Raw genomic sequence first — 27,917 nt, forward strand, 5'->3', positions numbered from 1 at the left:
CAGAAAACATGACAATATAAAAACTATTATTGGGCCACACCTTATGTGCTCAGGGCTTACTCCTGACTCTGTGCTCAGGGATCACTCTTGGCAATGCTCAAGGGATCCAAATGCAGTTCTAGGGATTGACCTCAGATCATCTGTGTGGAAGGGAATGGCCTTACCCACTTATTATCTCTCCAGCCCCATTGTTCATATTTTCTTATAAACTCCCACCTCTCCTGCAAAAAAAAAAATTAAGACTTGAATCTCTCTTTACTCTCATGCACTAAAAAAATTATCACTATCACTGTCACTGTCCTCCCATTGTTCATTGATTTGCTTGAGCGGGCCCAGTAATGGTCTCCATTGTGAGACTTGTTGTTACTGTGTTTGGCATATTGAATATGTCATAGGTAGCTTGCCAGGCTTTGCTGTGCGGGCGAGAGACTCTCAGTAGCTTGCCGGACTCTCAGAGAGGGGCAGAGGAATTGAACCCAGGTCAGTTGGGTCGACTGTGCGCAAGGAAAATGCCCTATCACTGTGTTACAAATCAATGAAATAGATTGTAAATTTATCTTATAATAAGAAATGTTTTCATAAAATATTTTATAAATTGAACTATCGATTCTTCATTAGATAAGACTAAAGTATAAATTCACTCTATTTGGGGCTAGAGTGATAGTATAGTGGGTAGGGTGTTTGCCTTGCATGTGACTGACTGGATTCAATTTCCAGCATCCCATATGGCCCCCTGAGCCTTGCCAGGAATGATCCCTGAGCACAGAACCAGGATAAAGCCCTGAGTAACACCAGGTGTGGCCCCAAAACAAGCAAACAAAAAACAAACTCTATTCAAAATCTTCTGGAAATAAAACAATTCTATTTCTAATTTATATTTATTGGGCTGACCTGAAGAAAGATAAATCTATCACTCTGCTTAACTGTGTAAGCAAAGGAAAATCCCCACTACCCGAAGATCAAACCCAAACTTTTAATTCTTGAAGACAAAAGTAACTTCAACATAGAATGTGGCAATTTTAGACATCGCAGAGACCAGACCAGTAAATCACTTAGGAGTTCAAATCATAAAGAATAGGCCTAGGGATAGCTCAAATGCAAAAGTGCCTATCTTTCCAACATGAGGTTGTGAGTTCAATCAGCTGTGCTGTCCACATGTGCCAAGAGTTCAGTTGGGTGTGATGTCCACAGTGCCAAACATAGTCTGCCTGACTCTATTTGGGATTCCCACTGCTACAACAGTATATGCCCACAACACCTAGTGTGTCTGAGCACCACAACTAAAGTATGTAACCCCTTGCAAACACAGCAGTCAGATGTAGAGCACTATAACAAAGTGAATGTGTGAACTCTGTTCATTACAATAGCAAAACTGGTGTCACTGTCACTGTCCTCTTGTTGTTCATTGATTTGCTAGAGCGGGCCCAGTAACGTCACTGTTGTGAGACTTGTTGTTACTGTGTTTGGCATATCAAATACATCACGAATAGCTTGCCAGGCTTTGCTGTGCGGTCGAGATACTCTTGGTAGCTTGCTGGGCTCTCTGAGAGGGGCCGAGGAATCGAACCCGGGTGGGCCAGGTCAGCCGCATGCAAGGCAAATGCCCTACCACTGTGCTATTGCTCCAGCAAAGTTGGTGAGGGAAGAGAAATGTTGTTGTTGTTGGGCCACACCTGGTAGTGCTCAGGGATTACTCCTGACTCTGCATTCAGAAATCACTCCTGGCGGGCTGGAGGTTGGGGGGACCATATGGGATGCTGGCGATTAGACCTGGGTAGGTTGTGTGCAAGACAAGCATCAACCCACTATATTATTTCTCTGCCCCCTCAGATCTAATTCTGGAGAAGCAGCTTCAATTTGCTAGTGGTAAGGGCAACTGGGCAACAAGGGAAGGATGCAGGGCCTACTAACATGTGCATAGCATGACATCTGCAAATAGGGGAAGTAAATCAAGGTATTACTAAATGGCAGCAACTAGATAAGTACTGGCAAAGTCATCCTGGAGAGGGACACTATGTCCAAGCCATCCTACTCTCCACATTCTATCTCCTTCTGCTTACTGGCAGAACAAATCTATTTTTATAGAACTTTTACCCAGGGATTTTTTTTACCCAAGAGATTTCATCTACAATAGTAATGATCTGTGATAAGTCCTAGGCAGATAGACCTCCCCCTTTTTTCCCCATAGCTCATCATAAGGCAGAGGAGGAAACTTTGGAATCAGATAAGCAAATGGCTTTTTACTGGTGAGATCAAATTCATTTGAGCTTCAGTTTTTCCATTTATGAAACATAAATAATAATATTCATGCTAGAGAATATAAAAAGGAATAAGGGAGGTGCTTTTAGTAAAGCACAGAGCTCCAAAGTGTTTATGTAAAATAAAAGTTATTGTTATAATTATGGGCTGGAGCGATAGCACAGTGGGTAGGGCATTTGCGTTGCACGCAGCCATCATGACTGACCCGAGTTTGATTCCTCCGCCCCTCTCAGAAAGCCCAGCAAGCTACCGAGAGTATCTCGCCTGCACGGCAAAGTCTGGCAAGCTACCCATCACGTATTCGATATGCCAAACACAGTAACAATTGTCACAATGTTACTGGGCCCGCTCGAGCAAATTGATGAACAACGGGAGGATAGTGATAGTGATAGCTATCATTATGTAAATCATAGAGTAGGAGAACTTAAATGTGTAAGGAACTTGCCACATTATTACAGCAAGATTAGTTTAGGGGTCTAGATTAGTTTAAGGAATTCAAGGAAGCTTTAACAAGGGGAACTTAAGGAAGCTTTAACAAAGGAGGATGTGACAGAACTATTAATGAAGGATCTCCTCAAGAGGACTGCTTTGCATTTGGGAGGCCCTTGTTCAAGTGTTAGCACTGAACGGTGCCTTGAGCACTGTCTGAAGTACCCCCTGAGCACAGAGCTATGAGTGGCTCCCCAGTACTGCTAAGTATGACCCAACCCCACTCTAGCATGTTCCCACTACCCCCCTGCAACTTTGTTAATGAGGCAGAGATAGCGTAATATGGGTAGACAGAAGAGAACATCTCCAAGTAGAGGGAGCCTGTGTTGGTCCTTAATGAAAAGTATTTGAGCCACTTCAAAGAATATGATCAGTCCAGCCTGGGATTGAGACCACGTTTTGATATTTGTTGCCTCTGTGAGTTTTGGCAGGTCATCTCAACATTCTGAGCTGCACTCTCCTCATCTGAATAATGAAGATATTATCACACAGAAATAATCGAAAAGATTAAGACAGATAATGTGACTTCCTTGTAAATTAAGCATCAATAGGGTGTTATGCTTCTGTGCTGATCTAAGTGCAATAAATACTGAAAGCATCTGAAGGTGTGTATGAGTCATGTCAGCATTTAGAATATTAGAGTCATTGGTTTGGAAGGATAGGGAAGGAACAGTTAAAATGTAGTAGCAGGTGTTTGTTTACTCTAGATTGCTAAAAGCAGAGCTCATTTACATCTGTGCTAGGCTCTTCCTACCTTTTTTTTTAATTTTGGCTACCCCCAGCTGTGTTTAGGGTTTACTCCTGGCTCTGAGCTCAGGGATGACTCCTGGTGAGCTCAAGGAGCCATATGGGGTGCCAGGGATCAAAACCAGGTTGGCCACGTGCAACTCTACCTGCTGTATTACCTTTCCAGCTCCAATGTTTTTGCATTCCGTATTTCTAAGATTTAAATGCTACATTCAGGTCTCCAGATGAGAGAGTACATACTTGACCTAGAGTAACAGGATCTGGATACAGGAATAAAGGAAGAAGGATAGGGTCAAATTCAGGAAACTTTCCAGAGGAGAGTTCTTTGTTTGAAAAGAAAGAAAAGAAAGAACAGAAAAGAAAGAATTGTATTGGGCTGGAGCGATAGCACAGCGCTAGGGCATTTTCCTTGCTTGGCCGAGCCGGGTTTGATTCCTCCGCCCCTCTCAGAGAGCCCAGCAAGCCACCGAGAGTATCTTGCCCCCACGGCAAAGCCTGGCAAGCTACTCGTGACATATTCAATATGCCAAACACAGTAACAAGTCTCACAATGGAGACGTTACTGGGCCCGCTCTAGCAAATCGATGAACAACCGGAGTACAGTGCTACAGTGCTACAGTATTGGTAGTAGAATAGGTGAGGTTAGAACAGCCACTTCGGTAGTGGGAGAAGAAGGTCAGCAAATGATCTAAGGAATGTGGGCTAGGAATCTAGAAGTTGAAAAGGTGTGAAAGGAGGAAGTTGTGACTACTAGTAGAAAAAGATGAGTGGCTTGTTAGGTGAGTATATAATCAACTAAATCATCTGTTCATACCCTCAAGTGCCTCTGTTTTAATTAAAAAGATATTTTTAGCTATACTGTTTCAATTCAGTAAGATTCACTTTTTGTGGGTGAAAGACAAGATTTTGAGCTACACTCTGTGGTGCTGAGGGGCTATTCCTGGCTCTGTATTCAGGAGAGACCCCTGGAGTTATGCAGAGGACCTTATGCAGTACTGGGAATTAAAGTAGGGTTGTCTGCATGCAAGGAAAGTAAGTACTTTATCTCCTGTACTATATCTCTGGCCCAGGAAGGTTAACATTAAAACAACAACAAAGAAATACAAACAAAAAACACTGTTTATAAAGATAATACTTAAAAATCTTTGAACTAAAGTTAAAGAACAAATACAAAAAGTTAACTTATGACTCCAGAGGCATTCACTGCTAGCATTTTAATGCATATTCTTTCCATTTTTGTGGGGAGGGAGTCATATCCAGTGGTTCTTTGCTTGGGATTTAGGGTTTTTTTTCCCTGGGAATGTTCTAGGGACCATGTAATGTCAGGAATTAAACCTGCACCTTCTGTATGAAAAGCATGTGATCAGCCCTTTGAGTTATCCCTCTGGACTTTTTTCAGTTTACTAATTTATTTTGTTGTTTTTTATTTTGGCCATAACCAGGAGTGCTCAAGTGTTACATTCAGCACGGTGCTTGGTAGTTGCTCCTGGAGGTGCTTGGGGGATCATATGAGTGTTGGGGATTGGATTTGGGGCACCTACATGCAAAGTGTATTACTCCCCTTGAAATTTTGTTAAATAAAAACAATGTCGCTTCAGTTAGAAAGAAAAACACCCCCAAGATGAAGGCTGGAGAAATTGTATAGCAGGTAAAGCACTTGCCTTGCAGGCAGCCTACCCGGGTTTGATCCCCAGCATCCCTGAGCACCAGGGATTCCTGAATGCAAAGCCAGGAGTAAACCCTGACTACCGCTTCGTGTGGCCTAGAAACCAACAAAACAAAACAAACAAACTCCAAATCTGTGGATATTCAAGTCCTTTATGTAAAATGGTACTATATTTATAATAAGTAATCTATACACACATACACATTGATTCCTGTATAGTTTAAATTACAATACATAATACATGTAAATAGTACGTAAATAGTTGTTGTGTATAAATATTGTATTGTTTAAAGAATAATGGCAAGCAAAAAGTCTGAACAGTGTTCAGTTCAGACACAATCATTTTAGGTTGAACTACATAGTACACATTTTCCTTTCCAAATAAGTTGAATCTGAGGATATGGAACCTGTAAATCCAGAAAACCGACTGAATATTTGTTACAATTATACAAATTTTGAGGGCCATAGAGATAGGACAGAAGGTTGCACCCAGCTAGCTCAGGTTCAATATCGGCATCCTATATGGTCCCCAGACACCACCAGTAGTGATACCTGAGCACACAGATTCAGGAATAAGCCTGGAGTACCAGTGGGTGTGACCCAAAAAACAAACAAAAGATTTTTTATTTTCTATTCTTTACCTCTCAAACTCTCATTTTCCCCACATCAAGGCCATTAGAGTAAAACAACAACAAACATGCTTTAATAAACATTCCTTTGAGTGGATACATTCCACTCTACTAAATTAATACTCTAATTTGAACTTTCAGGCTTTTTTAGTTTCTGACCAATAGTATGACAGTGAATGTTATTGACATTATTTTGAAATTTTGTAGATTTATAAACTATTTTCTTGCTATTGCTTTGGGACACACCCAGAGGTGCTCAGGGCTTACTCTGGGTTCTGCACCTAGGGATCATTCCTGGGGGAGATCAGGCGACTACATGGGTATGCTAGTGATTAAATCTGGGTCAGTCATGTGCAAGGCAAATGCCTTGCAGTCCCAACTAGTATCTCTTCAGTCCCAATTAATAAACCCTTTCCCTAATGTTAGCTAGCACTTTAGGGACATGTTGCCAGTAAAAAAAACCCTTGTTTTTCTTATCTGGAGAGAGTGTCTACTCAGATGTCCCCCTGTAGAAAGCCCCAGCTGGGTTTGGAGTATTCCTGGGCACATAGCCATGCCTGTTCACCTGGCCAGACAGCTGAACTAGCCTGCAGAGCATGCACAGAACCAGGAAACTCTTCTTGCCAAAGTGGTCTGGGAAACTTCTCATCCATATGATATTATCCTGGTGTTAATAATTTTATTTTAGTTGATACCCGCAAGTTTTTTGTTTTTGTTATGTGTGTGTGTGTGTGTGTGTGTGTGTGTAGGAAGAGCACAATAATAGCAATAATAACACCAGGAGCCATTTTTTTTTCTTTTTGGGTCACACCCAGTGATGCACAGGGGATGCACAGGGGTTACTCCTGTCTCTGCACGCAGGAATTACTCCTGGCAGTGCTCGGGGGACCGTATGGGATGCTGGGAATCGAACCCAGGTTGGCTGCATGCAAGGCAAATGCCTACCTGCTGTGCTATCGCTCCAACTCCAAGGAGCCATGTTAAGGAAAGAGGAAGTGCTAGGGATTGAATGCAGTGTCTCGCATGTGCTAGGTATGAGCTCTGACACCTGAGTCACATCCCTGACCCACATATCTATAACTTTTGATTCTGCCCTGCTGAGAGTGCAGCCCATTCAGATGAGGGGTAATTATTGTTTTGAGTGACAAAGAGTCCTCCTTACTACCATACCCTTTCATGCTCTTCTATTTTCCATCTCAATGACTCTCCATTCCCTATGGAACATTCTGAAAAATTGTTAGCTTTATTATTTTTATGTTTTGATAGTGCAATGATGGTGGTGGTGGGGCTACTATTGATATTTAAGCACATAGCATGTAAATACGATTCTTCAAAGCATAGCCTGTATAATGAAGAGTTGTCTCTCAAGATCAGAGTGATATTAAAAAAAAATCAGAGTGATAGTACAGCGGGTAGAGCATTTGCCTTGCATGTGGCTGACCTGGGTTCAATTCCTGGCATCTCGTAAGTCCCCCAGCACCACCAGGAGCAATTCCTGAGTGCAGAGCCAGGAGTAATTCCTGAGCATTGCCGGGTGACCCAAAAAAAAATTGTCTCTCATCCAGGTTCTCACATTGTCCCTTAGGACATTCATGTAGGTGAAAATTCTGTATTTAATTATCTGAGCCTAGAATTTAATAGTTTTTTTTCTTCTAAAGAAGTGGTTTTAATATATAATGAACTTTCTAGGAATACAATTACAGCTCTTCATAAATGTACGAAAGATTGATTTTGTTACTGAGAGTTGTAGAATATTTCATTAAGTCACTCATTGATGGCAACATGCTGAAAGCAGTTGAGTCACCAACTCAGCACCTGTATCAGCCTGTGTTTGTAGTAGTTCTATTCCCAAGATTTTATGGGTAAGTGCAAGCATCTGCCTACAGTATAAGTCAGGCCTCAAAACTCATGTCAAAATACTATTTTTGTTATTTTACTACAATCCCTTTGTTTTTTCATTTTTCCCTTTATGCTATGGATAGGGAATCATGTTTTTAAAGTGTGTGTAGGTAGGTCATATTATTTATGCATTCCAGTTCAGCAGAGCCACTAAAAAATGTTTGTTATAAAAGGGTTAATGATTGACGACCTTAGTTCTAATCAGTTTTATAATAGTCACCTCTTCCCCAAAGCCAATGTTCTCTAGTAGTCCAAACTTCCAGTAACACCACCACCACCACTCACCCACCCACTCATCAATACACACACACACACACACACACTCACACACATACACACACACTCACACACACATTCTCTCTCACACACACACATACACACTTCCACCACGAGGAACCTCTGAAACAGTCAAAAGACCCACACTTCCCAATGCATTTTTATAGCTTCCATCCTCCCGAAGTTAAGAAATAGATTTCTAGGCCCCGTTCGCTATAGCAAATAACGTTAGCTCCCGTTGACTTGGAAGTATTCCCGCTCCCCTGCCTCATTGTCTCTCCTGGATGCCTCCCTCGATACTCCTTCCAGGAGCAGAGGACGGCAATGCTTTACGCTGCACAGAGTAGCTCGCGCTGGGCTCCCAGTTCTCTTCCCCACCCAACCTGGATGCATTTTAGGTGCTTCCGGTCCTCACCCGCTCTCCTCGGGGCCCCTCCCTCGCCTGACCCTGGCTTCTCCTTTTTCTGCCACCTGCCCTTGCACCGGGCTCCAGCCAGCCTCTGCCCCACATTGCGATCCAGAGCTGCCCTTGTGTTTCTCCGTGTAACCACCTTGCTCCACCTGCTCCCGGAACCCCGGTCTCAGCGCAGCCTCTGGCTCGGGTCCCGGGCCCGCATCCCCGCGACCTGTCCTTCCCGCGGGCCCGCACCCATCCCTCACCTCGCCATCCCCCTCCTCTCGGCCGCCTCCCTCGCCCCGACGCTGTGGGCGGTCCAAGGCGGGGCTGGGATCCGGGCGGCTCTCGGGGCTGGGGCTGTGGGAGGTGTCCTCTCCCGGTCTCCCCTTATCATCCCCCCCCCCGCACCCCTCCCCGCACCCTCCTCCTTCCCTCCGCCCGGGAGCTTTCCCCGGTGCCCGGCGCCGCCTCCTTCCCTCCCTACTCCCCGCGCTTGTGGCTGCAGCCACCCGGGGAAGGAGAGACGGGGGTGGGGTTTGGGGATCTGAGAGAGGAGGGAGAGACCCTGGCTGGGCTGGAGTCCGGATTCGACGGGAGGAGGGAAGGGAGGACGGGAAAGGTGGAGGAGGAGGAGGGGGGAGCAGGGAGGAGCGGCCTGGCCTGGGGCCTTGCGGCCCGGGAGCGCCGGGGATCTGGGCCGGAGCGCCGAGGTAAGAGCCCGGGCGGGGGGATGCGGGGCTCGGAGCGAGGCGGCGGGGGGGGAGGCCGGGCCGGGCCCACCGGGCCGGAGGAGACAAGGCGCCGCGGGCAAGGGGTCCGGTCCTCGAGCGTGGGCAAGCCGGGCTCTCCGGGGCCGGGGGAAGAGGAGGCGGGGAGAGGTGGAGTCCCGGGAGGGTGGCGGGGCCGAGGGAGCAGGAGGAGGGTGGGGACAGTCTCTCTCCTCCTCTCCCCCACCCCACGCCGGCTCCGCCCCCGCCTCCTCCGCGGGGCGCTCAGCCCGTACCCCGGCCGGGCCAGGTCGGAACCCGGGCGGCCGTGGCTGGGGGAGGCCGGGCCGCGCCGCCCCGGCGGGGCTGGGTCCGGTCCTCACGGCTGCCTCTCACTCAGATGCTGCTGCTGCTGCTGCTGTTGGCGCCGCTCTTCCTCCGCCCCCCGGGCTCGGGTGGGGCGCAGACCCCCAACGCCACCTCAGAAGGTGCACCCTCTTCCCGCTGCCCTGGGCACTCCTCCACCCCTTTCCTCTTTTCTTTGCACCTCCTCTGTCCTCGCTCTCATGACTGCCATCCTGTGAGCACTGCACAGCCGCCCGGCCTGGCAGCCCAGTCTGCTCAGCCCCACATTGCTGCTCCTGACCTCTTGCCTGTCACCCCGTACCGTTTCCTAGCACCCCTTCCGTGTTTCTTTGTCCCACACCACTACACCAGGCCACCTTTCTCACACTCCGTAATATTTCTTTGACCGCACCCTTCTCTCCTCGGGCCACGTTACTACCTCAGTTACCTTGTTTCCACTTGACTGCCCAGGAGGCATCTAAGACCCCCTTCCCCATACACTCCACCCTAATGCAACTCTGACACCCTCCTTTAGCTTTCCTTAGCAAGTTCGCTTGCATATTATACCCCAGCCAGATTGTACTTTTCTCTATTCTCCCCGCCCAGAACTCGCCCCCTATGGGGTCTCTCTCGAGCCTTACTCCTGACTCATTATTCTCTGCCACGTAGCCTTGGGGACTTCTTCCTGTCCAAGGTTTCTCGTCTCTCCCACCCCCTTCCACCTGCCCACTGACCACACCCTAAGCCACTGCTTCCTGCTGCTGACTCTGTCTTTCCTCCCCCCATCCCTTTCTCCAACCCTACCCCCTTTCTGCCTCCATGGACTCATCCCTTAGGTTGCCAGATTATACACCCGCCATGGGAAGGGGGCATCAGGTACCGGGGCCTGACTCGAGACCAGGTGAAGGCTATCAACTTCCTGCCGGTGGACTATGAGATTGAATATGTGTGCAGGGGGGAGCGCGAGGTGGTGGGCCCTAAAGTCCGTAAGTGCCTTGCCAACGGTTCCTGGACTGACATGGACACACCCAGCCGCTGTGGTGAGTAACCTGTAAATCTCTTCCCCTCTTCAAGACCACTCTTCTTTCTGCCTTAAATTTAATAGTTTGCACTTGACATCCACGGGAACTAGATTCACAGATCTGTTTCTTGAACCACTCAGGAAGAGGGACTGCAATATGTACAGTTAGAGCCCGTAAAGGTAGCAGCCTGCACATTTAATTTTATGCTCCCATAATTAGGCCACTGAGCATTTGATAAAATACCTTCAGTATTTGTTTTTATGAGTTGGTCTCTTTGAGGATAGTTTGCGCAGCTTTACCGAAAGACAAACAAAAATCCAGAACTAAAATAGTTTAACCACACTTTCAAATACCTATCTTCTAAGAAATAAAACCAAATTTAACATTACCATAAGCCACCTCACTGTACCCTTTCCTTTCTATAATAAGAAAGGCAAATCTGACTGTGTATCTAAAGTTACATTCATCCACACATCTGAAAGTCAGCGAACCGCCCACTAGAGCTCACTTTGAAGAGATTCCATTTTATGTGCTTATAGCTCCATCTTGGGTTCCTACAGTGCAAATGCTTCTTCCTTCTTTCTTCTGGGAATGTGTGGATAATTATAGGGTTGAGGAAGGCATGGAAAGCTGACAGTCTTTTTTTTTTTTTTCTCAAATATCTGATTTCCTGTAGAATAGTAAGTTTAGGGACCCAAACCCAAATTGGGGCCCCCTGCTATCTTAAGGACCTTTCCCCAACTCACTTCTCATTTTATTTTCTGTCTCTCCACAGTCCGAATCTGCTCCAAGTCTTATTTGACCCTGGAAAATGGGAAGGTTTTCCTGACGGGTGGGGACCTCCCCGCTCTGGATGGAGCCCGGGTGGATTTCCGGTGTGACCCCGACTTTCATCTGGTGGGCAGCTCCCGGAGCATCTGTAGTCAGGGCCAGTGGAGCACCCCAAAGCCCCACTGCCAGGGTGAGGGGAACAGCTGCCTGCATGCAGCTGCTGAGGACGCTTGTGAGAGGATGGGGGAGGGGCGGGACTGGAAGGTGGGAAAGGGTTGGGTGTTACACAGATGTGGGGCATTGGGGAGACAGAGATGAAAACCCAACCCTTTTCCTCCGGCCACTTGCCTCAAACCTCCTCCTGTAGTCCCCAGGTCCCTCTTTAGCGACACTAGAGGTTTCCTTCCTATACATTCCGCCCCCCCTTTTTTTTATATCATCTCCATACTTCCAATTCTTGGGTCTCACATTTCTCTTTTTTTCATTATGAAGATCACCCTTCATTACCCTTAAAGCTTAAAACACCATTTTCCCCCAGCTAGACATATTTTCTAAATTCAGAACTTTCTATGCATTATTAATGTCTTTTAGAATAAATCCTTTTCCATCCATTAAATAGTTGAGGTATCATAAAGTCTCAAAAATAAATGTTACATTAGAAAATGGACAAGATTGGAAAGAGTAGAGTTGCAGATATAGCTCAGAGGTAGAGCACTTGTCCTGAAAGTTCAAAGCCTAGGTTTGATTTCCAGTTCCTTTCACCTCCCCACACAAAAAGATTGGAAAGAATATCTGGTGGAAAAGTCAGGGTAAGAAGACTTAAAATTGGAAGCAGAATTTTAAGAGCATTAAGGACTACCTAAAGATGGAGTGCTGAGAGGAGAGTTTCTTTTTTCCCCCTGTACCTCCCAGACAGCCGCCATCATTCCACAAAGGACACTGTATCACTTACCTTTTCTTCTATCTAGTCTTGCAAACCTTTTCCTGTTATGGCCACCCAGATTCTCCCTCTACAGTCTTTGGAACTTGTAAATTCTTTCAGAATCCTTGGACTCGAATCTCCTTAATTATTCTACTTTTAGTTTATCATTTCATTCTGGAAACTGCAACTCCCATTCCTAGATGGGTTTAATATGAAGTTAGTGAATTTTTTTTTTTGCTTTTATTTTTGGGTCACACCCAGCGATGCACAGGAGTTACTCCTGGTTCATGCACTCAGGAATTACTCCTGGTGGTGCTTGGGATGCTGGGAATCGAACCTAGGTCAGCTGCGCGCAAGGCAAACGCCCTACCCGCTGTGCTATTGCTCCAGCCCCAAGTTAGTGCAATTTAAGGTCTGAGGTTTCTCTCTTATACAGGCTTCTCCTGTTCTACAATTTATAGAGGCTCAAATCATGTATTTATGTGTTCATAAGTTTTTGAGAAAAGGCAAAAAGCAAAAGTGAGATATAGCGATCACTTAAAACCAATTGTAGTTTTAATATGAGAAAACTCTTATATTTTGATAGTATTTAGGCTTCACAAAACTAGGATCTGCCCATGTCTTAAATGTTGGCACTCTTGTCTCAAATTCTGTTGTCCTTTGAAAACTGAAAGAAAACCAACAAATCCTGACCCTAAGGCACTTGCTCTTACCCCAGGCATCTTTCCCCTCAGAAATGCAGGCAGGCATCTGCTCTCCCCCCTGACAGGTGTGGGCGGGGGCTGGGGACCAGGACAGGGAAGATGGGCGCCAGTGGTAACTCTTCTCTGATCCCCGTCTTTCCTGCTGCCAGTGAACCGAACACCGCACTCAGGTGAGATCTGAAACCCTATTGCGTGCGCTGCAGTTTCCTTATCCCCGACTCTTTACCCAGGGATTCTGTTCTGGGGCTACGGGACCTTTCCCTTTTCCCACCATCCCATACCCACCCCAGTTTGCGACTTACCTTTCTGGCCCTACCCGGTTCTGCCTTCAGTCTCTTTTTTTGCCCCAGCGAAGCTGTGGTCCCTCCCTTCTCCCAGCTTGGCTGCACCTGCCCTCCGCTCCGCCTCCTCCCGGGCCCGCGGCTCCTCCAGGCAGAGCCCGGCAGGGGGCGGCAGGATGCTGGGAGACCCCCCGCACTTCTCCCTCTAACCCGAGGGCTTCCTTGGCCCTTCTAGGGAGCCTTTCCCTGCCTGCCCCTTTCCTAGGATTTCAGAAAAGGACTCTGCATCCGCCCAGTACATCCCGTACCCATCCCTAACCAGACCCCGCGCGTCCTCCCTCCCTCAGCGCCGGTTTCCCTAACCACTGTCCTTTCTCTTTTATCACCATTCCCGCATCTCTCATCTGCCCAGCCCCGTGTTCCCTTCCTCTGTTCCCGTCACTCCCCTGAACGCCATCCCCCTTCTCCCTGCCCCAACTGTCAGTCGCCAGAATCCTTCCAATCACCCTCTTCCTCCTCATCCCCGTCCTCTCCCCCGTCTGTTCACGCCTGCATTTCAGATGCTCGGGCGCCAGCCCCTTTCCCCCTGCATCCCACTCTTCTCCGTCGCGGCTCCAGCGTCCCGGCCCCTTCCGCCCACCCCGCTCCCTGGCCGCCTCCTCCCCTCCCCTGCCCCTGCCTCCTAGGCGCCCCCCTCCCCCCGGCACCCGCTCCCGGCACCCCTCTTTTCCACGCCTCCGCCCCGCTTCCCACCGCGCCGCCCTCCTGCACCCCCGCCCCCTCTCGCTGCCTGCGCTGCCCGTGACGTCAGACCACCCCCCAGCTCCCCAGCTCCCGCTCCTCCTCCTCCCCCTCTTCCTCCTCCCCTCTGTCGGTCAGTCGGCTCGGAGAGTCGGTGGCGGTGGCGTGCGGGGAGCTAGAGCCGTGGTGGGGGTCGTCGGCAGCCAACAGTCCCTGCTTCTCAGGCTCCCTAATCCCCTCCTCCGGGCAGAACTAGGGATGGAGGCGCCCCCTCAACGCCCCCTCAGAAGCCTTCCCCCGGAGAAGTGCCCCCCCTGAGCTCCTCCCCCTCCCGAGCTGCTCCCCTGCCCGCCCCCGCCCTGCCATGGGTCTGGGGGCCGGCCCTCCCCGGGGAGGGTGGTCGCTGCCGCTCCTGGTGGCCGTGGCAGCTGGGGTGGCTCCGGTGTGGGCCTCCCACTCTTCTCATCTTCCGCGGCCTCACCCGCGGGTCCACCCGCACCCCTCCTCAGAACGGCGAGCAGTGTACATCGGGGCGCTGTTTCCCATGAGTGGGGGCTGGCCAGGGGGCCAGGCCTGCCAGCCGGCGGTGGAGATGGCGCTGGAGGACGTGAATAGCCGCAGGGACATCCTGCCGGACTATGAGCTTAAGCTCATCCACCACGACAGCAAGGTAACCTGGGATATGGGAAATGGGAGATGGGGGAGATGGGGGCTTGGGTCCTGGGATCGCTGCATGCCCCCCTCAGTTTCAGCTTCTAGGATTTCCAGCAAACCCCTCCCATCCCCTGTGTGACTTGCAGGGATGGTCTGCGAGAGCCTGGCAGAGGCTGGAGGTTCAAGATGAGGGTCTAGGGGTTCAAGATGGTTAGTCAGTGCAGCAGAGCAGACCTTTCTGCACCTGAGATTCCAAGGAAGTGGGGGTGGGGTGAGGAGTTGGGATCCTCCTGGAAGTAAACTAACACTGATGGGTTGTCAGGTGGGGAGTTGAGCCAGGGTTGCATTTACCATGGCAACAAGGTAAATCTTAGCAGCTGCTTGAAACAGGAAGTTAATAGGGACAGATGATGAAAATTTGAAGCGACTTGAGGAGTCTAGTTTATCAAGCAAAATAAACAGCACGATAGCAGTGAGTCCTATTTTATTCCCCATCCTCGCCCTCTCTCAACCCTGTCTCGAATTCCTGGGCAGCGGGGATGCATGGCGCACTGTGTTTGGGGAAAGCTAATGATCAGGAGATGGGCAGAGTCACTGGGGAAATGAATTGGATTTGAGGTCCTCAGAGGAATCCCCACAAGAGCATGGCTATGGAGAGAAGTCAGGGTACAGTGACAGAAGGAAGAGAAAAAAGATGGGCAGTGGGGAGGGGAGATAAGGAGGAGTGACGAGGATTGTGAGAGATCATGAAGCGTTATGTTATGTGTAACTTGAGTGTAGAGTCTATCTTCCTTACAGCTTTGTGGCCTCTAAGATGTGAGAGGGAAAGGAGATATAGGGTGGGGGAAGGGCCGAACATTTGGATTCAGAGATTGTGGAGGGTGGTTCTGGAAGATCTCATTCCCATCCCTGTCTCCTACATATGGGTAAGGATGGGTGCAGGGAGGAAAGGAGACTTGGAACCTTACATTTGTTTCCTCTGACATTTGGCTTCTGAGATTTCAGGGATGGGGGAGGAGTGAGTGTAGGAAGTGAGGGCTTGTGATCTTACACCTGGGGTGTACTGATGATTTGTGTTTATTCTTTAGGATAGCAGTCTACGTCTAGAAATAGGAATGTGAAGCAGGAAGGGGTAGAAGTGGGGTTGCACAGGGGGTACACAGAAGATATTTCAAGGACTGTTGGAGAGGGGACTTCAGTCCTTCTGACACTTGCAGTGATCTTCAGTGTTCATAAAAATCACCAGAGGAGAGGCCAGAGAGCTAGGTCAGAGGTCAAGTGTTGGTCTTGCATGGTTGACCTGCGTTCAATCCTTCACATCTCATACGGTTTCCTGAGCACTGCCACGGATGAGTTTTGAGTATAGAACCAGGAGTAACCCCTGAGCATCAACAAGCTCGACTTCTCCCTTAAAAAAAATCACCAGAGGAGTTTGGCAATAATATAGATTCTGATTCCATGGCCAGGAGAGTCCCGAGTATCTGCATTTTCATCAATAAAAAATTGTGTTGTGGTGGATGCTTATGTAGCCAGGATACCTGTGGGAAGAACAGCAGGAAAAGAATTTAGGATCTGATGAGGGGGATCAAACTCAGAAGTGTACGAGAGGTGTCTGTGGAAGTATGGGGGGGGGTGAGACAGAGGGGTGCTGTCATTTTGACAGGGATCACAGAAAAGGAGGGGAGAACTGTGTGAGCTCAAAACTCATCCACTATGACAGGTGGTTCCCCAGAGTGTAACGAAGCAGATGGAGGACCTGAGGGAAGGGAGATGGAGGGGAATAGAGCAGAAGCAGCAAGGGGGAGATGGAAGGGCAGATAAACCGTTAATATGTCAACTGTTATGTGTTCCGGCCTGTCTGTACATCCTAATATTTGCATAGAGCAGAGGAGAGGAAGGAGAATGGGGGAGTTCTTTGGGGCGGGGGTGAGAATCCCATGCTGGAGAGAATAGGCAGTAATAGAGAGTATGTGAGGGGGAATGGGATGGAAGGCAAGGTCGAGAGAGTGAGGGGACGGAAGAGACCTGGGATTGAAGAAATTGCCCTGTTTGTATATCTCATGTCTTCTCATACATCTTCATCGCTCCCATCAAACTTTTCATCAAATAAGAAAGGGGACTTGGGAGAAGCTATGGGTAGGACCCGGAGTCATAGAAGCTAGGAAAGTGCAAAAAAGGGACCCGAGAATGGTAAAGATACACAAAACTTTCTAAATTGGAGGAACCAAGAACCATTCAAAAAGTGCCATTTGAGTCGGCATTTTAACCACTTGGGATGGCAGCAGAAAGTTCTGGGTGTTTGTTCTTTAGATGCTGACAGCCTGGCCTCTCTTGCTTTTCCCTTCTGCAACTTCCCACAGTGTCCCAAATGTCAGGTCTCAGTGGGACATGAGCACTGAGGGGGGTGCTGCTTTATTTCCTTGTTCCCTCTTTCCCACTCCTCAGTCTCTCAGTCTCTTGTATTTGTGTCCCCTCTGCCTGGGCTCCCCACTGGCTTCCATTTCTCCTTCACTTCCTTTGGGCTCCAGCAGCTCCTGAAATGTCACATTTCAGCAGGAGGTAAACAGGCAGTGAAGGATCTGGCTGGCTTTTCCTCCCCCCACGTCCCATCTTCCCTTCACCCATTCCTCTCTAGCTTTCTGCATTTTTATACTTTCCTTAGTTCTGTACCTCTCTTTTAAGGTACCGCTAAAAAGCATCTGATGTCTTGAGAGTCCTATTCAGGTTTTTCTCCTATTTTCTTCCTTGTCCTCTTTTTCTCCTCACTTATACCCCTAAATGTCTCTCCCTGTCCCCTTCTAATGAACCTGTCAAATGTCAGCACTCAGCAGGAAGGGCCGGATAGCTGAGCAGACCCCCTGATGGTCTTGTTCTTTCTCTCTGTTGTTTGTCACTAGCCCTGAAAAGAGAGAGGAAAATGGAAGTGGGGGGCAGGTTGAGTGAGTTTACAGAAACAAGGGAGAGGTTTTCATAAATGACATTGAGGAGGCTGTCTGGGAATTTGGAGAGAGTTTGTTCATATTCCTGCACATGTCTGGAGCACAGAAGCATGGGATAAGGGGTGATAGAGGAAAGGTGGGCTAGGGGACAGCTGAAGATGGACTAGAGTAAGGAAGGTGCATTTATATCAAAGGAAGGGTGTACAGAGAGGGTGAGGTCAGACTTCAGATTGAAGACAGAGAGGATGCTGAAGAAACGAGCACAAGCAAGACTCAATAGAAAGCCATCTCTGTAAGGAAAAAAAAACCCTGGAAATATGGTAGACCATTTTTAGCAGAGACTGTGGGAAAATTATCTTCCTCTCACTTGCTCTCCTTCTCCGCCACCCCATATTCAGTGTGATCCAGGTCAAGCTACGAAGTACCTGTACGAGCTTCTCTACAATGACCCTATCAAGATCATCCTTATGCCCGGCTGCAGCTCTGTCTCTACGCTTGTGGCTGAGGCTGCCAGGATGTGGAACCTCATTGTGGTAAGCTCTTAATGGGGATCAAAAGATGGAGCTACACTGAAGAGGAGGTGTATTGAGAGTTTATATTTAAAAGAACTGTGAAGAACTGACTGCCAGAATACAAAGTCCTTTGCAGACCTGAGCATTTAGCTTCTTAACAGCCATGACATGACTGAGTCTGGTGTGGTTGACTTCTTTCATCAGAAGGAAGTGAAATCAGATCATGAGAGATGCTCTGGTTGTGAATGGGTATGTGTGTTGTTGAGAAGCATGTTTCCTTAGGGCAGAAGTAGGGGAGTTGGAGAGAGGGGTGATGGGTTGAAGAAACTCTCAGTAGCTCTTGGTAAGTCTTTTATAAATATACCCTTTGCACTGCCCTTGTCCCTCTTAGCTTTCTTATGGCTCGAGCTCACCGGCTCTGTCAAACCGGCAGCGCTTTCCTACATTCTTCCGAACTCATCCGTCAGCTACACTCCACAATCCTACCCGAGTGAAACTCTTTGAAAAGTGGGGCTGGAAGAAGATTGCTACCATTCAGCAGACCACTGAGGTCTTCACATCGGTGAGGAGGGCGGGCATTCCCTCAAATGCCGGTGAAGATGGCTGTGACATGGGATTTATTTGGGGGAGGAAGATCTTAATTTTTTTCGAATCGAAAGAATGAATTTTTAGAATGGTTAAGCTCAGTTTTTTTTTCTGTAACCAGAGAATAACCAGAATGAACAAGTTGAATTTCATTCTTTGATTTTAGGGCTTTCTTTTCTCCAATGATGTTCTTTTCCATGGACATACCCTACGTGATAGCTGACTATCATGTGATCTAGTGATTCTGACTATTCTCTGATCCCTTTAAGTATTTGCCACTTGCCTCTTTTTTTTTTTTTAAATTGAGATACCATGACTTACAAAGTTATTAATGATTGGGGTTTCAGGCATACAGTGTTCCAACACCAGTCCCTCTATTAGTGTCCACTTCACCCCACCAGTCTCCCCACTATCCTCCCTCTCACCAGTGTGCATCTATAACAGGCACCTTCCTCCCCACCCCTCTAGACATTGTCATTTGTAATACTGTTACTGGGCTGGAGCGATAGCACAGTAGGTAGGGCATTTGTCTTGCACGTGGCCGACCGGGGTTTGATTCCTCTCTCTCAGAGAGCCCGGCAAGCTACCGAGAGTATCCCGCCTGCGCAGCAGAGCTTGGCAAGCTCCCCATGGCATATTTGATATGCCAAAAACAGTAAGAATAAGTCTCAGTGGAGACGTTACTGGTGCCTGCTGGAGCAAATTGATGAACAACGGGAGGACAGTGCTACAATACTGTTACTGATATGGTTTCATGCGTAATACTTGACCACCTTCCAGCAGCCCCCACTCCACCTGTCCTTTAAGCTTCCTAATCAAGACCAGTTCTTAAATTCTCAGCTTCTATTACCTTTAGACATGTCTTATTCCCTTACTCTGTTCCCTTTTATTCCACTGGAGAGAGATCATTGTTTTGTATATACCTCTCCATCTGAGTAACTTCCCTGAACCAAATACTCTCTAAATCATCCATATAGCAGTAAGTTGCATGATTTCATCTTTTTTTTTTTTTTACAGTGGAATAGTATTCCATTGTGTATATGTAACATAGTTTCTTTATCCAGCCATCAGTTCCTGGCACTTAGATTATTCCCAGTTTGGTTATTGTGAATAGTATTACAATGAACATAGGAGTTCTTATGTCTTTCTGAAAAGTATTTTTGGGCCCACGGAAATATTCCAAGAGTCAAATGCCTCTTGAGGCTAACGTCACCTGTCTATCCTAAACCTGCCTTATTTTCTTTCCAGTTCCTTTGTTGTCCTCTCATTTTTGCTGTTCGGTAGGAATGGGGTATGTTACTTGGACACAGGTCATCAAGAGGGGTTTCCTTTGGTACCTTTCCACTTAGAAGTCACATTTAACCATTTCAGACATTTTACTTTGAAATTCCCTACTTCAGGCTACCTTGGAACTTGTAGTAAGAAGGTTTAGAATTACTCTTCCTTAATATCTGGTCTTTGGGCTGGAGCAGTAACATAGTGGTAGGGCATTTGCCTTGCCCGAGGCCTGCCCAGCTGAGCTGGGCTTGATTCCTCTGCCCTTCACAGAGAGCCCCGCAAGCTATCGGGAGTATCTCGCCAGCACAGCAAAGCCTGGCAAGCTACCCGTGACATATTCGATTTGCCAAACACAGTAATAACAAGTCTCACAATGGAGATGTTACTGGGCCCGCTCGAGCAAATCGATGAACAATGGGAGGAGATTGCAGTGCTACACTGCAGTGCATATCTGGTCTTTACCCCCATTGTGCACTCTTATTTTTTTTGTATTTGTTTCCCGTTCTCATTAAGACCCTGGATGACCTAGAGGAACGAGTGAAGGAGGCCGGAATTGAGATTACTTTCCGTCAGAGTTTCTTCTCAGATCCAGCTGTGCCTGTCAAAAACCTTAAGGTGGGATGACTGGGAGTAATGGGCTCAGCGTTTAAAGGGATTGGGTCTGGGGAGCAGCAGTGGGTTGAAGAGGAGGGTCAGGCAGGGGCAAGTATTTTTTTTTTAAATATTGAAACATAATCATCATGACATTGTGTAAATCTAAGGTGTACAGCTGTGTTGACTTGATATATTTATCACTGTATGATCAGCACAGCTGCATTAGTTAATACGTTTCTTATATTACATAACTATGCATTTTGCGAGGCAGCAGCCTCTCCTGGGGTAATTTAGCTCTCTCTTCCAGTTGACATTTATTCCCTACCCATTGTGTAGATAGAACCTTGCACTAAGCACTTTGGGACCTAAAACCAATGCCTTGAAATTATTTGGTGTTTCCAGACCCCTCTCAGAAGCGCTGTTTTTTCTCTCCATTCTGTAGCGCCAGGATGCCCGAATCATCGTGGGACTTTTCTATGAAACTGAAGCCCGAAAAGTCTTCTGTGAGGTGGGGTTGGAATTCAAAGAGGGAGGGGCTCTGGGTGAGCTTTTTGTCCTGGGCATCTCATGAGATCTCCTCTCCAATCTCTGCTTAAGTTTATAGCCAATTATTTGAGGTTATAATTAATATGTTGTCTCTGTTAATTGACTTTAACTCCACATCTTGGCTTCTTGTCATGAATGTATTCTTTAGTACACTAAGTGAGATCTTTATCCAAATCTCATTTCCTATTGATTTTATATTTCCAGACGAGATTGTAAATTTTATTTTTTTCTAAATTATTTTATAAATCCTCTGAAATGCTTAGAAGGCATTTCGAAGGGGGAGAACTTAGAAGGTTTAGTTGAACCTTTCTTCTTATCCCCAAGAATATGCCAATTCTGGCTTTCCACTGATTCCTATAGGTTGAATAGTGTCAACTAAGACCAAAAAAAAAAAAAAGAAAGAAAAAAAATAATAATGAAACAAAGACCAGGATCTCCTCCTCTTCTGAATTCAGGTATACAAAGAACGTCTCTTTGGGAAGAAGTATGTCTGGTTTCTCATTGGGTGGTATGCTGACAATTGGTTCAAGACCTATGACCCATCTATCAACTGCACTGTGGATGAGATGACGGAGGCAGTTGAAGGCCACATTACCACTGAGATTGTCATGCTGAACCCTGCAAATACACGCAGCATTTCCAACATGGTAAGAATATGGAACTTAGAGACTGGCACCTGGGCAGGTGGAAAGAAGGAATTGAGAGTCTTATAAAGGATTGGGATCAGGTGGGGAGTTTGGAGGTACAGGAGAAGTGAGTTTTGCCAACTCTAAGCTTGTTTTCTTCATGTTTCCTGTGTAATATAAAAGTCCGCTGTGACTTCTATGAGCAGAAAAAAGAAATAAATGAGTGGTATGTCTAGAAGGTTCCTGAGGAGACTATCAAAATGACAACAAGAAGCAATTGACAAGAATTTATGTTAGGGGACAGTAGCACTGTAGCACTGTCCTCCTGTTGTTCATCGATTTGCTCGAGCGGGCACCACTCTCTATTGTGAGTCTTGTTGTTACTGTTTTTGGCATATAGAATATGCCACTTGGAGCTTGCCAGGCTCTTCTATGTGGACAGGATACTCTCAGTAGCTTGCTGGGCTCTCTGAGAGGGATGGAGGAATTGAACCCAGGTCGGCTGTGTGCAAGGCAAACACCCTACCCGCTGTGCTGTCGCTCCAGTCCTAGGGGACAGTATGAATGATAATGTAGAAGCTGTATATATAAGCATGCCTTTAGAGAAACTGTTCCTGGACAGAAATGCATTTTATTTTCTTGGTGATTTCAGAGCATTTTAGAATAGCTTGACATTCACTCCTGATGAATATTCAGTTTGGCTGATTTGTTTTTGTTTTTTGTTTTTGGACTACACTCCACAGTGCTTAGTACTCCTGACTCTGTGCTTAAGGGTCACTCCTGGTGGTGTGTGGGGGATCATATTCAATGCTGGAGATCAAACTAGGGTCATCCATATGCATGTCAAGTTCCTTAAGTCCTGTTCTATCTCTCTCCCTTTTTTTTTGCTTTTTGGGTCATACCCGGCATCGCACAGGGGTGTTCTAAATTTTTTTCTTTTTTTTCTTTTTGGGTCACACCCAACGATGCACAGGGGTTACTCCTGTTTCACGCACTCAGATATTACTCCTGGCAGTGCTCAAGGGACCATATGGGATGCTGGGAATGGAACCCGGGTTGGCTGCGTGCAAGGGAAATGCCCTATCCTCTGTGCTATCACTCTAGCCATCCCCAAGCCTTGTTCTATCTCCTTGACCCTGTTGATTTTTTCCCCCTCATTTTGGGGTCACAGCTGGTGGTTCTTAGGGCTTACGCCTGACTTTGTGCTCAGAAGTCCCTGCGGGGGGCACAGGGAACCATATCGGGTGCTGGGGATTGAACCAGGTTACTGCATGCAGGATAAGCACGCTGCCCCTGGTACTATCTCTCCCCAACCCTCTGCTGATGACTTTTAATTAATTCTCTTTTAGGGTTTTTTTTCTGTATAAGGAAAATTTCAAATTAGTTTTCCCTGGATAGTTAGAGATAGACCTAGAAAAGATGACACATTCTCTTGTTTGCAACGACAGGGAAAAGGGTCCAAGTAAGCAGGGCATGGTGGAAGGAGAGGTTTCTTTCTTGCTCAACACCTCTTGAAGAGTACATAAATCTTTGGTCTCTTAATAGACCTACTTATATGTCTGCTTAGATAGTTCCAGATCTGGAATACCTGCTTTGGAGACTATACTGGGATGCAAGTTAATGGTTGTAAAGTCCCTGAATATTTTATAAAAAAATTATAGTAATAATTGCTCTTGTGTCATAAACTAGGGGCTTAGATACATATTTTTAGTGATCCTTAAAGCATTCTAATGTATATTTTTCATTTCCATTTTATAGACCAGGAAATTGAGACTCGGAGAGGTTAGGTAACTTGTCACAGGTCATAGAGCTCTTGCGTTGTAAAATTATAATTGAGTCTTAGATGAATCTAACTCCAGACCACTGTGTTTCATTATTTTTCACAGAAAGCTATGAAGTCTGGCTAAAAAGTGTTTACTTTTGTCTGCTAACACTGTTTATCAATGACAGTTTCAGTTTGCTTTTTGTTTTGGCTTTTGGGCAACACCCACTGATGGTGCTTAGGGGCTGTTCTTTTTTTTTTTTACTGGGGCCTGCTCGACGAATGTAGGAACACTGCTATTTATTCAGCCATTGATTAAGCCGATTGAATTGGGCATGAACTCCACATTTCTTTCTTTTTTTTTAAGTTTTTAATTTTATAAATTCACAATGTTTTATTACATTCAATATTCAAACACCAATCCCACCACCATTACACCCTCCCACCACCAAACCCCAATCCCTGTCCCAAAACACAACCGAAATAATCTATTTTGCATTGTCTGTTATGAAGAACTGCTGAAAATGCTTACAAAAAAGTGTTCATATAGGAAACAGTGTGAAGATTGTTCTATTTTGGCAGGAGCCATTAAGACATTCTATAGGATATCACTAACATCTTGTTAAAGTTTGGGTGATGTGAGCTTTGGTATATATATCTGAAAATATGTATATATGCATATATATTTCACTCTATGATTTGTTGCCTACTATCTGAACCCCATCAGATGTGATGCGGCAATAATGGAGAATGGGTAGGGAGTATTTTATGATGTGTTGTGAGACTGCAAAAACGGCCGCCTGTTCCAGGAATATGTTTGCTCATATGTGAGGCCCGGCCCAAGCGTGTGGGGAGCAGCCTTGAGTGTGGCGGCAGTTGGGTTGTGGAGGTTTTTAGCTGCTTGGGTTGTGGAGGTTTTGGGCTGCTGGAGCTGGGTCTCTTGGGGCGGGGAGGGCTCTCATCCGACCCCCCCCCCCACCCGTGGGGTGCCTCAGGGGCTTAGTGCTGGAGGGTGGCTCCTGAATCTGCGTGAGGGACTGTGTGGTGCAGGGGATCAAAACCAGTCCTCTTGTATGCAAAGCAGTCAGCCTGTTGAGCTATCTTCTTTAGATTCAATACTTTTTTTTGACAATGAACTCTAATCATGGTCACTGTTTCGGGACATTCTAAGGGACACTGACCCTATGTTTAAGGTATCTTGTTGTGTTGGGGAACTGTTTTTCTCCAATGGTGCCCGGCCATGTTGCGCACCGGGTCTGGGCAGATGCAGGGCAAAGTGCACGGATAGATGAGTGCGCGGAGAAACTACTCTGGGAGACAGCTGATAAGACGCTCACTTTATTGCCAACTATACACATATTTTATAGAGGGACTAGGCTTAAGAGGATGGTCCAATAACATAAAGTTTAGCATCACTGACCTATCAGCTTTCCAGCTCTGCTTTGCCACGGCCCTCTCCCAGATAAGGCTAGATGCTGCAGTTAGGAATGCAGCTAGGTGATAATCCTTGGGAGAAGGGACTCAATACCAGATACCTGGTGCCTGTAAAATGTGCCGAGACACTCCCGACTGGGTCACTATGCAGGGATAGGTCTTACCTGCCCTGGCGCCTGTTGCCATGCTCCATATTGTTGAAATGTGTGTATTCTGCAAATTCACTTTCCTATAGCTCACCTGAAAGATGAGAGAGACCCCCAAGAACATGTGGAAGTAAAGCATGACAAACTGGAGAGATATGTTGGTGCTGTGAGTCTAGGATCTACCAGTTTTGGCTTCTGCCTGATAGTGTGGAGCTAGAGAAGCCTTGATGGGAAGCATCGGGGTGTAAAGGGAGCCCTGGGTTTTGGAACGAGATGAATTTGGAATGACTTTATGTTTTTTTTCCTAGTTCTTGGTCTCTAGAGGAAGATGGCTACTGCTTTTGAGGCCTAGAAGTGGAAATAAACCTGTTTGATTGCTTAAAATACTAGCTAAGATTTTACAGAGAATAGAAGCTTCCTTAACACCTAAGGGAGAGACTTTAGCTGAGTTAACCAGGACCAAGAAAAGTTAATCAAAAGCAAAGATTGGGCTGAGAGGTCTAGAGTTATGGAGATTTCTTTAGAAAAGAAGCAGAGATGCCTTCACTTCGTGGGGATGGGCTTAGGTTTAGATAGGCAGTTCTCAAACTGCAGCTTCCATCAGAATTACCTGGAAGGTAGTACAGAGATTACTGCATTCTTTCCTGGCAATTTCTGATTCAGGTCAGAGGTGGAACTTGGAAATTTACATTTCTAACAAGCTCCTTGGGAAGTTGATGTTATAGTCTAGGGGACTAAGTTTTGAGGTCTATTACTTGTTGCAACTATTAATAACTAATAATACCATTAGTAGTACAATCAGAGGTTGCAATGTCTAGGAATTATATTGTTTGTTGTAACTAAGAATGGTGCTGATGATGGTGGTATGAGAATAGGGATAAAGCTATCTAATATTCAATGAGTAGAGGTTAAGCTGAGATGCTTCTAAACATCCCGTATCCACATGCAAATGAACAGGACAATCCCTCTCATCTCCCAGCAAAGAATGATCCTGTTCCAAATGCCAATAGTACATAGATTGAGAAACTTTGGTTTAGGGAAAGAGATTTTAAGATCTGAATATGGGAGAATAGTTAGGGTTGACTTGGAGAAATACTGTATTTCTGGCAGAGGATACATGGTCACAGTCATGGTCCTCCCGTTGTTCATCGATTTGCTCAAGCGGGCCCAGTAATGTCTCCATTGTTACTGTATTTGGCATATTGAATACATCACGGGTAGCTTGCCAGGCTCTGCCGTGCGGGCGAGATACTCTCGGTAGCTTGCCGGGCTCTCCGAGAGGGGCGGAGGAATCGAACTCGGGTCGGCCATGTTGGCCACTTGTAAGGCAAACGCCCTACCACTGTGCTATCGCTCCAGCCCGGCAGAGGATAGATGGGGATAAAATTATAAGTTAATTCTGATCAGGGATAGAGGTCCTATCAGATTTCAGTACAGTACAAATTTAAAAGTTCCCCACCTGAACAGCCCTCCCCTCACATTCTCTCTATTCATATTTCTCTAAATAAAATAGTTTTTCTTCTTAAGAAAGATGTAAAAAAAATTAAAAGCTCTCTCATAATGCAGACTTCATAGATTATTGCTGAGCCATTATTCTCACCTATGGGGAGAGAGTGAAAGCTGTTAATAAATCAGAAACTGAACTTTGTATTTGATTGCTTCCTGATTTGTATGAATGGTGGAATTTACTTTGCAGCCAAGATTGGAGAGACTTGGAGACTGAAGGATTACTTATAAGTCTCCGTCCTATTGCTGTTTTGCTGGGCAGATGCTCTGTGCAGATACAGATCTGCCTTAGGTCCCAGTTCTTCCATGCAATATAAACTGATCTTTGCCTCAGTTTCCTTATTTCTAAAATTGGTATAAAGGTAAAGGTCCTCCCGTTGATCATCGATTTGCTCGAGCGGTCCCAGTAACGTCTCCATTGGAGACTTTGTTGTTACTGTGTTTGGCATATTGAATACCTCACAGGGAGCTTGCCAGGCTCTGGCGTGCGGGCGAGATACTCTCGGTAGCTTGCCGGGCTCTCCGAGAGGGGCGGAGGAATCGAACTCGGGTCGGCCATGTTGGCTGCATGCCAGGCAAACGCCTAACCGCTGTGCTATCGCTCCAGCCCGTATAATAATAGTATATGTTTTATTGAATTAAGGACTGAAATTTGATATGTATTTCTTAGAAGAGCACCTGGTACAAAGAGTTAGATGTTATTATTTTCGTATTATTATAGTTTCTAACATTCTGTATAGTAAAATTGATATTAGTGAAATATTTTATTAAAGAATTAGGAGAAATAGATGATTTGAAAATTATTCTAAGTTTAGTCTCAGGTACTCATGAATGTTGGAGGTTAGGAAAGGTTGATTTTTGTCTTAGATATTTTGATTGTAGTTTCACCTTTTTTTGGGGGGGAGATGCACATCTCTCAGTGCTCATGGGTTACTCCTAGCTCTGAGTTCAGGAATTACTCCTGGTGGTCCTCGGGGGGCCATATGGGATGCTGGGGAGCGAACCCAGGTCAACTGCATGCAAGGTAAAATGTTCATGGGGAGAGGGAGGTATTGTACTGTCAATCTGGCTCCCCAGTGAAAACACTTTTAAAACTACTTTTTGTTGTGCTAGAGAGACAGTGCAGCAAGGAGGGCCTTGCACATGGCTGACCTAGGTTTGATCTCTGGCAGTGTTCATGGTCCCTGAATACTGGTATATTGCAGGGTATTTTCACTGCCTTAATCCAATGTGCATTTGTTATTGTCCATTATGAACTGGGCACAATACTGGTTGCTGAGGATTAAGAGATGAATGAAACCTCGTTTTGTTCTCAGGGCACTAGAGCGCAGGCCTATCTGCTTTCCAAACCCAGGCTGTTTCTTCTCCAGTGGACCGCCTCTGTCATTTGCATTTCCCAATCCGCTATGTCTCCAGAAAGTTAAGAAAGAAAGAAAGAAAGAAAATAGAAAAGTGACCAGAATGGGAAACAAGTATTTTG

At 46.3% G+C, this 27,917-nt stretch overlaps 2 protein-coding genes across 2 annotated transcripts in view; both read left to right on the forward strand.

The window, feature by feature from the left end:
- Positions 1 to 8,578: 8,578 nt before the first annotated feature.
- Positions 8,579 to 13,007, forward strand: LOC130035285 (gamma-aminobutyric acid type B receptor subunit 1-like). Its single transcript, XM_056126882.1, has 5 exons — positions 8,579 to 9,072; positions 9,470 to 9,557; positions 10,251 to 10,454; positions 11,212 to 11,397; positions 12,829 to 13,007. The coding sequence occupies exons 2-5, from the start codon at positions 9,470 to 9,472 to the stop codon at positions 13,005 to 13,007; spliced, it is 657 nt and encodes a 218-aa protein (XP_055982857.1). The 5' UTR covers positions 8,579 to 9,072.
- Positions 13,008 to 14,124: 1,117 nt separating this feature from the next.
- Positions 14,125 to 27,917, forward strand: part of GABBR1 (gamma-aminobutyric acid type B receptor subunit 1) — a 28,226-nt gene continuing 14,433 nt past the window's right edge. The window contains exons 1-6 of the mRNA XM_056126881.1: positions 14,125 to 14,525; positions 17,847 to 17,981; positions 18,352 to 18,522; positions 20,337 to 20,438; positions 20,860 to 20,925; positions 21,419 to 21,610. Of these exons, the coding sequence (XP_055982856.1) occupies positions 14,220 to 14,525; positions 17,847 to 17,981; positions 18,352 to 18,522; positions 20,337 to 20,438; positions 20,860 to 20,925; positions 21,419 to 21,610 (972 nt within the window). The 5' untranslated portion in view covers positions 14,125 to 14,219. The remainder of the gene's footprint in view (positions 14,526 to 17,846; positions 17,982 to 18,351; positions 18,523 to 20,336; positions 20,439 to 20,859; positions 20,926 to 21,418; positions 21,611 to 27,917) is intronic.

This window comes from Sorex fumeus, unplaced genomic scaffold (genome assembly GCF_029834395.1).
Source record: "Sorex fumeus unplaced genomic scaffold, SorFum_2.1 ptg000063l, whole genome shotgun sequence".
Taxonomy (NCBI): domain Eukaryota; kingdom Metazoa; phylum Chordata; class Mammalia; order Eulipotyphla; family Soricidae; genus Sorex; species Sorex fumeus.